Consider the following 13,198-nt stretch of genomic DNA (forward strand, 5'->3'; position numbering starts at 1 on the left):
TTTATTATTCTTTACAATAATACAATTTTTTTTTTACTTGAACATTGATTTAAATTGTCAGGAAAGAAGAGGAAGAAATTTAAAAGGTAAAAAGGTATATTTGTTTAAAAATCCTAAAATCATTTTTAAGGTTGTATTTTTTCTCTAAAATTGTATTTCTAAAAGTAATAAGAAGCAAAGTAAAAAATAAATGAATTTATTTGAACAAGTGAAGACCCATCCATCCATCCATTTTCTACCGCTTATTCCAAGTGAAGACCAAGTCTTTAAAATATTTTCTTGGATTTTCAAATTCTATTTGAGTTTTGTCTCTTTTAGAATTAAAAATGTCGAGCAAAGCGAGACCAGCTTGCTAGTAAATAAATACAATTAAATAAAAAATAGAGACTGCTCACTGGTAAGTGCTGCTCTTTTGAGCTATTTTTAGAACAGGTGTGAACTGGTCCTTACGGGCTACCTGGTGACCGCGGGCACCGCGTTGGTGACCCCTGCCCTAGTATATACAATAATATAAACCAAGTCATTGTATTTCATTTAGGATTATTTCATATCTTCATTTAAATAAAAATATATTTTTATCTTTTTTAGATACAGTCAATAAATAATGTGAACATGTATCATAACATGGAAATCTAAGAGAACGTGTTGTGGATGATTGTGGACTGGGAATTGTTTTAATTTTATTTTTTTACACATTTTTATTAAAAAAAAAAAAAAAAAAGTTTTTCCGACGTATTACATTTTAGACCATTTCTCTTCTTAGTTATTATTTCTCGGGCTGTAGAAAAGAGCCGCTCACAGGGCACAGAGGAGGCGACACAGTTGGCGTATCGGTCACGTGACCAAAACAGCTCATGATCGGTCACGTGACTTTCTAAAAGCGGTACGCGCACCGACACAGGGTTTTGCTCTATGAGCTCGACGCATGCGCCGATGCATCGGTGTTGCCGGGCCCATCACTACCGTGGAGTCTTTGGACTTCTGTCAGTTCTCAGACCGGAGTGGTTCTTCTGCTGTTCCCGGACATCATGTCGCTGTCGTCAGCGGCTAAACCGTCCAACATGTCAACCTTACCGTCCTTCAGAGGCGAGGCCAGCGCGTACAACACAAAGTCCGAGCTCACCGTCAACGGCGTGGGCAAACTGGGCGGGGCCACCACCTTGGAGAGCGAGTTCTCCCGCACCAGCGACGCCCGGAGGGAGTTGGAGGCGGACTCGGCCATGCTGTGGTTGCTCCGGTTGCTGTACCTGCGGGGCCGGTTGTGGTAGTAGCGCTTGCTGTTTGGAAGCGCCGGCTTGATGAGCGAGGGCCGGCCTTTGGTGCGCAGCTGGCGGTGCTTCTCGATGAACACGTGCACTGCCAGGACGCCGACCATCTCCGCCAGCACGAAGGAAAGCGCCCCGAAGTAGAAGGACCAGCCGTAGGAGTAGCTCTTCTTGTTGTCGCTCTGGCTGGGGTCGCCCGAGTTGGCCGATATGTACACGATGATGCCGATGATGTTGCTGAGACCTGAGGAGCAAACGGTTGCCACGGTGATGCCCATTGTCTGGAATGCAAGTGAAGTGGCCGACCTGCTGAGACGAAGAGGATGCCCGCTGTGAGGATGACGTTGTGGCGTGACTTGTAGAACTCGCTGGCCGCCACGCACACGCCGCCGAGGAACAGCAGGCCCACGCTGAGGATGGGGAAGAGGCTGGATGCTCGCACGGCGCCTGGGAGGGAAAGAGACGTTTCAACCATGGACATTTCCTGCCTGGCTCGGAACAAAGGCGGACACATTTCCCCTCCCTCTCCCATCTCTTTCTTTGCCCCGGTCTAAAGGATTCAGACAGCCTCTCTTTTGCACTGTTCTCCAATAAACTGATGGATTTCTCAACTCAATAGTCGAGATCATCTCAAGGAGAAGCTCAGGTTGGGGGGAACACGTACTCCTGGGAGAACTTCTTTCCTTTAAAGACATTGAAGATACCAATTTGGAACTGGGATAACTAGGGATGGGCGATAATATCGGCTGATAAATGCTTTAAAATGTAATATCGGAAATTATCGGTATCGGTTTCAAAAAGTAAAATGTATGACTTTTTAAAACGCCGCTGTGCGGAGTGGTACACGGACGTAGGGAGCGGTACAGAGCAGTTTCCTCTCCCAGTCATACTTGCCAACCCTCCCCATTTTCCCGGGAGACTCCCCAATTTCAGTGCCTCTCCCGAAAATCTCCCGGGGCAACCCATCCATCCATCCATCTTCTTCCGCTTATCCGAGGTCGGGTCGCGGGGGCAGCAGCCTAAGCAGGGAAGCCCAGACTTCCCTCTCCCCAGCCACTTCATCCAGCTCCTCCCGGGGGATCCCGAGGCGTTCCCAGGCCAGCCGGGAGACATAGTCTTCCCAACGTGTCCTGGGTCTTCCTCGTGGCCTCCTACCGGTCGGACGTGCCCTAAACAACTCCCTAGCGAGGCGCTCGGGTGGCATCCTGACCAGATGCCCGAACCACCTCATCTGGCTCCTCTCGATGTGGAGGAGCAGCGGCTTTACTGTGAGCTCCCCCCGAATGACAGAGCTTCTCACCCTATCTCTAAGGGAGAGCCCCGCCACCCGGCGGAGGAAACTCATTTCGGCCGCTTGTACCCGTGATCTTGTCCTTTCGGTCATGACCCAAAGCTCATGACCATAGGTGAGGATGGGAACGTAGAGCGACCGGTAAATCGAGAGCTTTGCCTTCCGGCTCAGCTCCTTCTTCACCACAACGGATCGATACAGCGTCCGCATTACTGAAGACGCCGCACCGATCCGCCTGTTGATCTCACCATCCACTCTTCCCTCACTCGTGAACAAGACTCCCAGGTACTTGAACTCCTCCACTTGGGGCAAGATCTCCTTCACAACCCGGAGATGGCACTCCACCCTTTTCCGGGCGAGAACCATGGACTCGGACTTGGAGGTGCTGATTCTCATCCCAGTCGCTTCACACTCGGCTGCGAACCGATCCAGTGAGAGCTGAAGATCTTGGCCGGAGGAAGCCATCAGGACCACATCATCTGCAAATAGCAGAGACCTAATCCTGCAGCCGCCAAACCAGATCCCCTCAACGCCCTGACTGCGCCTAGAAATTCTGTCCATAAAGGTTATGAACAGAATGGGTGACAAAGGGCAGCCTTGGCGGAGTCCAACCCTCACTGGAAACGTGTCCGACTTACTGCCGGCAATGCGGACCAAGCTCTGACACTGATCATACAGGGAGCGGACTGCCACAATAAGACAGTCCGTTACCCCATACTCTCTGAGCACTCCCCACAGGACTTCCCGGGGTACACGGTCGAATGCCTTCTCCAAGTCCACAAAGCACATGTAGACTGGTTGGGCAAACTCCCATGCACCCTCAAGGACCCTGCCCAGAGTATAAAGCTGGTCCACAGTTCCACGACCAGGACGAAAACCACACTGTTCCTCCTGAATCCGAGGTTAGACTATCCGCCACACTGTGAACCCACACCAAACAAGAATGACAAACACATTTCGGGAGAACATCCGCACTAGAGATGCGCGGTTTGCGGACACAACCGCGGAGTCCGCGGATTATCCGCGGGTCGGGCGGTTGAAATAAAAAAAAATTAGATTTTATCCGCAGGTCGGGTCGGGCGGTTGAAATTAAAACAAATTAGATTTTAAATAGATTCAGGCGGGTGGCAGTTAAACCAATTGGTAAATATATATACATAGTTAAATGTTGTTACCCACATACGAAAAACGAGCAGGCACCTGCAGCATATGCCACAACAGAAGAAGAAGAAAAAAAAGAGATGGCAACGCCGGCAGCAAACGTGGTACGCGACAAACTAAAAAAGGGAATACTAAAGACCAGGGGAAAAAAATGTCAGAAAAGTTCAGCGTGGACTCGTTTTTGTGAGGTTGTAAATCAGGATGATAGTAATGCTGGCTACGTGATTTGCCAGAGCTGCGACGCTGTTTATGTCTACGACAGTCACAAAACCGGGACATCTAACATGGTGCATCACATTTGTGCAAAACCCCCGAACCTCCACAAACACTCTGAGCATGAGCAGTTTTGTCCACCGTGATCCCAGAAGAGTGCCACAGGATGTTAAAACAAGATAGAACGCAGCTGCCTGCAGCAGTTTGAGTGGCGCGAGCGCGCTTGGAGGTGCGCTCAGCGCGGCTCCCAGATGATTGCGCACTGGTGTGCGTCTGGGCCGTGACAGCGTGGCACGCATTGAATGTCTCTGCTAAATTGGATCAGTCTCCTTTCTTTAACAGGCAAAAGCTTTATAACCTCACTAATGCCTTGCATCGTCTATATTAGATATATAACAATGGGCGCGTGGCGGATGGCGGGCGGGTGCGGTTTTGATTAAATGTTAGTTCGGGTGGATGGCGGATGGTTGACGACTTTTGTGATGCGGTTGCGGATGAAATAATTGCCTATCCGCGCATCTCTAATCCGCACCGTAACACAACATAAACACAACAGAACAAATACCCAGAACCCCTTGCAGCACTAACTCTTCCGGGACGATACAATATACCCCCCCCCCCCCACCTCAACCTCCTCATGCTCTCTCAGGGAGAGCATGTCCCAAATTCCAAGCTGCTGTTTTGAGGCATGTTAAAAAAAAGAATGCACTTTGTGACGTCAATAATAAATATGGCAGTGCCATGTTGGCATTTTTTTTTCCATAACTTGAGTGGATTTATTTTGGAAAACCTTGTTACATTGTTTAATGCATCCAGCGGGGCATCACAACAAAATTAGGCATAATAATGTCTTCATTCCACCACTGCATATATCCGTATCGGTAATTAAGAGTTGGACAATATTGGATATCGGCAAAAAAGTCATTATCGGACATCTCTAGTGATAACAGAACATCTACTGCTTGGATTGAGTGTTGCTCTGGTCTGTCGACAAATCCGGAAGACGACGGCAGCCGTTGGAGGCGCCCAAAAGCCGCCCGTCGCGATGGATGTGTTGGGCAGAGCTGTGAGAGCTCAGACTTTAGCAATCTTGGAATTGAATTGCAAATTGGATAACATCTCGGGTAAGCTTTCCCCTGTGCTCTGTGAAATTATTTGAGAGCCACCTTTTGGAATGTGTTTGCTCACCTAACCAAAAAAACAATCCTTCTCTACAGTTGGACTCCCTGTGCTATAAACACCCCAGTGAGACCAGTGCAGCGAAAGACGCCCTGGAGAATCCCTCCCCCCCCCTTCTTCAAAAACACTCGGTATGTTGACGCAAAGCAGCGCCCTGATGGCTGCAGCTCCGGACCGGACACTTATTAGTACGCATATCTAGCTTTTGTGCTAATATGTGCTTAGCTGTTGTGTAGCTGCTAGCTCCTAGTAGCCTACAGGCAGAGGTGGGTAGTAACGCGCTACATTTACTCCGTTACATCTACTTGAGTAACTTTTGGGATAAATTGTACTTCTAAGAGTAGTTTTAATGCAACATACTTTTACTTTTACTTGAGTATATTTATAGAGAAGAAACACTACTTTTACTCCGCTACTTTTATCTACATTCAGCTCGCTACTCGCTACTAATTTTTATCGATCTGTTAATGCACGCTTTGTTTGTTTTGGTCTGTCAGACAGACCTTCATAGTGCCTGCGTTTCAACAAATACAGTCACTGGTGACGTTCACTCCGTTCCACCAATCAGATGCAGTCACTGGTGACGTTGGACCAATCAAACAGAGCCAGGCGGTCACATGACCTGACTTAAACAAGTTGAAAAACTTATTGGGGTGTTACCATTTAGTGGTCAATTGTACGGAATATGTACTGTACTGTGCAATCTACTAATAAAAGTTTCAATCAATCAATCAAAAGTGTGAAGGAAAAAAGACCCTTTTTTATTTCAACCGTACATCCCGTCAAAAGCCTAAAGACTGACTGCACAGTTCCTGTCTTCACAATAAAAGTGCCGCTCCATCGCGCCTGCGCTTTCAAAACAAGAGTCTCCGAAAGCCAGCGCAAACAAGCTAGCAAGCTACGGAGTTTGCCGCCAATATATTTCTTGTAAAGTGTATAAAAACGAATATGGAAGCTGGACAAATAAGATGCCAAAAACCAACCACTTTCATGTGGTATTAGACAGAAAGGAGGAACTTTTTTTCTCCTCCATTTGAAAACGTGGACGTTATCATCACTACTGTCTGATTCCAATCAATGCAAGTCATCAGAATCAGGTAATACACCAACTTATATTCTTGTCTTCATTAAAGAAAGGAATCTATATGTTAAACATGCATGTATATTCATTAAAACACCTTTAACATGTAAACAAAAACAGCAAAATAAATACATATAAATTATATACTGTATATATCAATGTATATGTATATATATATATATATATATATATATATATATATATATATATATATATATATATATATATATATATATATATATATATGTGTGTGTGTGTATGTTACTCATCAGTTACTCAGTACTTGAGTAGTTTTTTCACAACATACTTTTTACTTTTACGCAAGTAAATATTTGGGTGACTACTCCTTACTTTTACTTGAGTAATAAATCTCTAAAGTAACAGTACTCTTACTTGAGTACAATTTCTGGCTACTCTACCCACCTCTGCTTACAACTATACCTAATATATAAAGGGGTGGAAAAGTGACTATTACCTGCAGGGCAAACATTAGCTAACCAGAAGGCAATAACAATGTAAACAAAAAACACCTGCTTAAAAGATCTAATACAAATGTCCCTGAGGAATGTAAGGTGGGAGTACTGTAATTACCTAACGTTACATTATTATTTTCCATAACAATTTAGCCCCCTCCACAATATTAACCCGACGTTAAAACAGAACTAGCTATTTATTGATTAGCAATTGCCGAATCATGTAACATTAGCTTAATGCTAAAAAGCCAGGTTACTATCACATTCTGTAACAGACAAATAATTTCATGTAGGCTAACGTTACCTACCTGCTACCTCTTGTCTTTTCTCGTTTCTCCTCCTCTTCTTTTCTCTTTTTTCTTCCCTGGGCACCTGACAGTTTTGGCCGTTTTGACATCTTGAGTTGATTTTTTGATGCGGTGACGTCCAAAAAGAGTCATGATACGGGAAGGGAAGGGAGGGGCGGGGGGGGGGGGGGCGTAATGTTGTAACAAATAATATTTCTATTAAATAGGCTTTACTTTGCATTTTAATTAACGTGGGATTATTTTTTGTATTTAGAAATAATAGTACCAACTTTTTTTTTTTTTCTTTTCTCCAACATTTGTGGCACTGGCGTGGCGCCCCCTGATGGACGGCGCCCTTAGCATTTGCCTATACGGCCTATGCCACGGGCCGGCCCTGGAGCCACCTTTTGGAATGTGTTTGCTCACCTAACCAAAAAAAACAATCCTTCTCTACAGTTGGACTCCCTGTGCTGGAAACACCCCAGTGAGACCAGTGCAGCGAAAGACGCCCTGGAGAATCCCCCCCCCCCCCCCCCCCCCTTCTTCAAAAACACTCGGTATGTTGACGCCGTTCCGAGAACGCAGAGCGTTGTGGTGGCTTACAAAGCAGCGCCCTGATGGCTGCAGCTTCGGACCGGACACTTATAAGTACGCGTATCTAGCTTTTGTGCTAATATGTGCTCAGCTGTTGTGTAGCTGCTAGCTCCTAGTAGCCTACAGGCTATAATATTCAAATGACCTGACTAAAATACCCCCGCTTTTGTACCTCTGCACTTAGTATATAAGATAGTGTGTGTGTATTTTATAGTTAATACAGAGCAGTAATTCATTTTAACCTACTCAGTGCGACTAGTGGTTAGAGTGTCCACCCTGAGATGGGTAGGTTGTGAGTTCTGGAGTCATTAGTCTTGACTTGGTCTGTCAAGTCAGTGCAGCATCATGAAGACATCAGACTAGTCCAGCCTACATCAGACTAGTCAGACTTCACATTCTGCTGGCTATTTCTGATCATTCTTCCATTGGCCCGTGGAAAGTTCCGCCTGGCCACACCCCCGTGATGAGTGACACATTGTTGGTGTTGTTATCGCACAGCTGTGGTACTCACGTAGCAAATATTCTGCAGCATCCTGCTCGTAATCTGCATCCTCTGCAAAATGATCGATGTCCTTGCAGACACCTCGGAATGTTCCTGCAGGGAAGAAAACAATTTACACGCATTTAACGACCAAAGTATACCACAGAACAGGCTATACTAGCAAACATGTTTGCTACTATAGCCTGTTCTGTTATAAAGTCAGGCTATAGTAGCAAACATGTTTGCTACTATAGCCTGTTCTGTTATAAAGTCAGGCTATAGTAGCAAACATGTTTGCTACTATAGACTGTTCTGTTATAAAGTCAGGCTATAGTAGCAAACATGTTTGCTACTATAGCCTGTTCTGTTATAAAGTCAGGCTATAGTAGCAAACATGTTTGCTACTATAGCCTGTTCTGTTATAAAGTCAGGCTATAGTAGCAAACATGTTTGCTACTATAGCCTGTTCTGTTATAAAGTCAGGCTATAGTAGCAAACATGTTTGCTACTATAGCCTGTTCTGTTATAAAGTCAGGCTATAGTAGCAAACATGTTTGCTACTATAGCCTGTTCGGGGGTATACTTTATAGCAAGGGTCTCCAAACCTTTTCCATTGAGGGCCCATTGAAAAATTAAAGCATGCGGGGGCCAATTTGATATTTTTCCTTTTTAAAACCAATACTACATATACTGTATTTATTTTTTTTACTTTTAGGGCTCCCTTCAAGTTTGCAAAAGGGTCCCAGTCAGAAAAAATGTTATAAACTATATACAGTAGGTAAGGGATTAATATGGCCCCATTCCTGGGTGCAGTCTGCTGAAAATGATGGAAAGTGCCACTCTACATAGCAACTGACGCTGTGGTCAAAATTGGAATAGCCACAAAACACATTTTAGGATATTCAGCACTCAACCGCCCTCTGGCGGCTAAGGTGGATAGTGCATGCTCCAGTTGGTCATGTTTCAAGTGTCAGGTAAACTGCAACTATTGTATATATTTGTTTTATTTCTAACACATCTGGAGATTTACTTCACATCTATTTGTCGATATGAAGTTTTCTTTTTTTAGTTTTTTTATGTTCAATGCCCTGTCAAAGAAAACATGTTTTTTACGGCTAAAACGCCATTAAAAAAAGAAAAGAAAAAAAAGAAAGGTTAAAGGAATTTTTTTAATCAAGTTTTTTACTAATCAGCGGTACAAAATGGATGGATGTTACACTTTTATGTTGTTTTCTGTCTTATTAGGGCCCGCACGGCCCATTGCAAAAGGACTCCCAAAGGGAGTCCTTATGCAATGGGACATAAGGACCTATTGAATTTGTAAGGTTTTATTATTCTTTTTTCTTTATTCTTCCGCCGCCTCTTTGAGCACTAATTTGACCCACTTAACATGCTTCAAAACTCACCATATTTGACCCACACATCAGGACCTGCGAAAATTGCCTTTTAGTAAAAACAAACAAACCACAAAACTCAAAATTGCGCTCTAGCGCCCCCTAGGAAAAAAAAAAAACTAGACTGCCTGTAACTCCCACTAGGAAGGTCGGAGAGACATGAAACAAAAACCTCTATGTACGTCTGACTCAGACCTAGCTTTCATAATGGTACATTCTCGGGCTAAAATCAACAGGAAGTTGGCTATTCCCCCTTCAACACACAAAAGTACTAAAAACAGTCACTTTTGCCTCTTTGAGCTGTAATTTGACCCCCTTAACACGCTTCAAAACTCACCAAAATTAACGCACGCATCAGGACTGGCTAAAACTGTGATCTAATGAAAAAACCTAACCCCAAATCTAAAAATTGTGCTCTACCGCAATTTTTTTATAAAACGCAGAAATAACTGCTCCTCAGGAGAAAAAAATTACAAAACTGCCTGTAACTCCCACTGGGAAGGTCGGACAGACATGAAACAAAAACCTCAATGTAGGTCTCATTTAGACCTACATTTCACAAATTGACAACCCCCAGCAAAAATCAACAGGAAGTTTGCTATTCCCCCTTCAAAACAAAATTTTTGTAAAAACCGGTCACCTTCCTTCAAAAACGAACTCCTCTGAGCGCGTTTGTCGTTTCGCCTTCAAACTAGCACAGGACAGAGATTGAGCCCTTGTGATTACAACAACAGAAGCGCTTTTTTTTATAACTGCTCCGGTTTTGATTTTATGAGCCTTCAAAGAACCGCTGCGCTGATGCTGCTGCCCTGCTGTTTTTGTAAGAAGGCTGCTTAAAAGCAGGAAGCACCAACGTGCCCACACAATGCAGACAAGGTAGGTACACTAGACAAAAGTCTTGGGACACTTCAGACTAAAAGTAGACAAAAGTATTGGGACACTTAGGACTAGCACCTGCCAAATACGCGGGCCCGACCAACGCTGCTTGCAGCTTTAATTTATTGCTATTCTTACTGTTATTATTCTCTCAATGTTACCTTTTTATTAACTTATTAATGTTACATTTATATTTTATTTTTTACATATGTTTTATCATATTTTTCATACTATTTATTTAGATTCATTTGAGTAATTCCCCATTGTGGATGCCTCAAATGTGGCGTTTTTCCTCAAACCCTCCATGCCTTGTTTTGTTACTGACAATAGTGCTGTGTGTGTGTGTGTGTGTGTGTGTGTGTAAGTGTGTGTGTGTGTGTGTGTGTGTGTGTTCTTCTTTTTTACAGCACAGTGTTGCCTACTTGCCCGTGTATGAAAAGTGATTTTTTTAGAAATGATGACAAAAGTCAAAGTAGGATATTTACTATGAAGTCAATGATTCATAACAACATTGATTTTGATTCATTAGCATTTTTTGGAGCACTGACAGTTTCAAAATAAAATCGCTCTAAAAGTCTCGGGACCCAAAAAGTGTTAAAAATAAGTAATGTAAGGAATTTTTTAAAATTTTTATTTCAATGCTTAAAACTCTAGATCAACTTCAGATTGTATTTATGATATTTTTTTAAATGTTTTTTTGTGTGTTTAATGCCCTTTTTGTCGAAAAAACATTAGTTTTTTTTTATACGGCAAATACGGCAAATATGCAATATTTTCCCCACAAAAATATTTGAAAGTAAATGTTTTGATGTGAAGTAATTGAAGCCTTCAATAGGTCGATGATTCATAACAAAATTGATTTAAATGATTTAGAGCAACCTCAGCCTATAGAGCTTTGTGTTATTATTAGAGTCAACATTGCAACTTTTTCATCTCAGCTCTTCACTCTTTTATTCCACTTTTTAATGTGTTTTGTAATACTATATTGAGAATGAAAAAGCCGAGGGCCGCACTTTGGACACCAATCTTTTATTGCATGACATACTTTGAGCCAGTACACCTTCCATGCCTCTCTAATAGTCACTTGCATAACGCTTAATGGGATGTCTGATGGACGTCAGCATCGATCTCTCGGCTTTGGCGCATTTTCTTCTTCCAATGACTGACCTTCTGTTTGTTAGTTTTTCCTTTTATATTTACGTAGTTGTATGAAGTGTGAACAAACTGTTTCTAGTCTGATGATCGTGGTCACTAAAGTGAGCAGAGTGTGGGAATATTTGCGTTAATCAAAACTGACTGCTGTAATCTGTAGGAAACTTTTAAAAAAAAGTTAGAATTTGGGGTTCAAAACAAAGAAAATTGTCAAATGATTTTGGACTAATTGTGTCTTTTATGACGTCACTACAGAAGGACACGGGTGATGCCAAGGTGGGAGAATTGTGATGCTGACCATAGAAGAACGCCACATGCTTTCAATTAATGGTCAGTCAATTTTTTCCCCCCCAGTATGCAGGGGTTAACTTCTTATTACACTTGTATGACATGGCAACAAGCACTGAATCAATCAAATATTATTTATATATATTTTTGATACACAGCTGAGTGGCAAGACAGAGAGCTTTAATAATCATAATCATATTAATACATTTCATTTATAAGTGCCTTTCAAATAACCCAAGGACACTTTACAATAACCAGATAACATAATTAAGACATAATGGTAAAACAACAAAGTATAAAACATTTTAAAATATATGTAGAAATAAAGTATAAATAACACATGAATAAAAACATAACATTGAGAGAATAATAGTAGTAATAATAGCAATCAATAGAAACCTAAAAAGAATTGAACATGATCAGTAAAAAGTTTGATTAAAAAGGTGTCTTTAACCTTTTTTTTTTTCAAGATTTTACTATGGCCATGAAGTTGACTCCATTTAGGATGTAAAAAAAGGTTTTCAAGTAAATATACACAATAATACGTGCATTGAAAGGAAAGTATATTATCCCGATAGAAGATTAAAATGTGTGTTGTAATGTAGGATTTATTTAAATAACACTCAGTGGTCGACTGTTGAAACCTTGTCTTTAAATAGTCTTTTCTTGTCTTTAAATAATCTTTTCTTGTCTTTAAATATTATTTTCTTGTCTGTAAATAGTATTTTCTTGTCTTTAAATATTTTTTTCTTGTCTTTAAATAATCTTTTATTGTCTTTAAATAATCTTTTCTTGTCTTTAAATAATCTTTTATTGTCTTTAAATAATCTTTTCTTGTCTTTGAATAATATTTTATTGTCTTTATTCTTAAATAATCTTTTCTTGTCTTTAAATAGTATTTTCTTGTCTTTAAATAATCTTTTCTTGTCTTTAAATAGTATTTTCTTGTCTTTAAATAGTATTTTCTTGTCTTTAAATAATCTTTTCTTGTCTTTAAATATTTTCTTGTCTTTAAATAGTATTTTCTTGTCTTTAAATAATCTTTTCTTGTCTTTAAATATTATTTTCTTGTCTGTAAATAGTATTTTCTTGTCTTTAAATATTTTTTTCTTGTCTTTAAATAATCTTTTATTGTCTTTAAATAATCTTTTCTTGTCTTTGAATAATATTTTATTGTCTTTATTCTTAAATAATCTTTTCTTGTCTTTAAATAGTATTTTCTTGTCTTTAAATATTTTCTTGTCTTTAAATAGTATTTTCTTGTCTTTAAATAGTATTTTCTTGTCTTTAAATAATCTTTTCTTGTCTTTAAATAATATTTTCTTGTCTTTTAATAGTATTTTCTTGTCTTTAAATAATCTTTTCTTGTCTTTAAATATTAATTTCTTGTCTGTAAATAGTATTTTCTTGTCTTTAAATATTTTTTTCTTGTCTTTAAATAATCTTTTATTGTCTTTAAATAA

The 13,198-nt window shown here is 40.9% G+C and overlaps 2 protein-coding genes across 2 annotated transcripts in view; one reads left to right on the forward strand and one right to left on the reverse strand.

Annotated features, from left to right (window-relative positions):
• Positions 1–13,198, forward strand: part of aptx (aprataxin) — a 34,067-nt gene that overhangs the window by 17,966 nt on the left and 2,903 nt on the right. Inside the window, exon 8 of the transcript XR_009810078.2 lies at positions 11,703–11,777. The gene's annotated coding sequence lies outside the window, so the exon portion shown is untranslated. The remainder of the gene's footprint in view (positions 1–11,702; positions 11,778–13,198) is intronic.
• LOC133570254 (voltage-dependent calcium channel gamma-3 subunit-like) overlaps positions 355–13,198 on the reverse strand; it is a 15,748-nt gene continuing 2,904 nt past the window's right edge. Inside the window, exons 2-4 of the mRNA XM_061923074.2 lie at positions 8,056–8,139; positions 1,572–1,712; positions 355–1,509 (exon numbers count right to left, since the gene is read on the reverse strand). Of these exons, the coding sequence (XP_061779058.2) occupies positions 992–1,509; positions 1,572–1,712; positions 8,056–8,139 (743 nt within the window). The 3' untranslated portion in view covers positions 355–991. The remainder of the gene's footprint in view (positions 1,510–1,571; positions 1,713–8,055; positions 8,140–13,198) is intronic.

Source organism: Nerophis lumbriciformis, linkage group LG27 (assembly GCF_033978685.3).
Source record: "Nerophis lumbriciformis linkage group LG27, RoL_Nlum_v2.1, whole genome shotgun sequence".
In the NCBI taxonomy this organism is placed as follows: Eukaryota; Metazoa; Chordata; class Actinopteri; order Syngnathiformes; family Syngnathidae; genus Nerophis; species Nerophis lumbriciformis.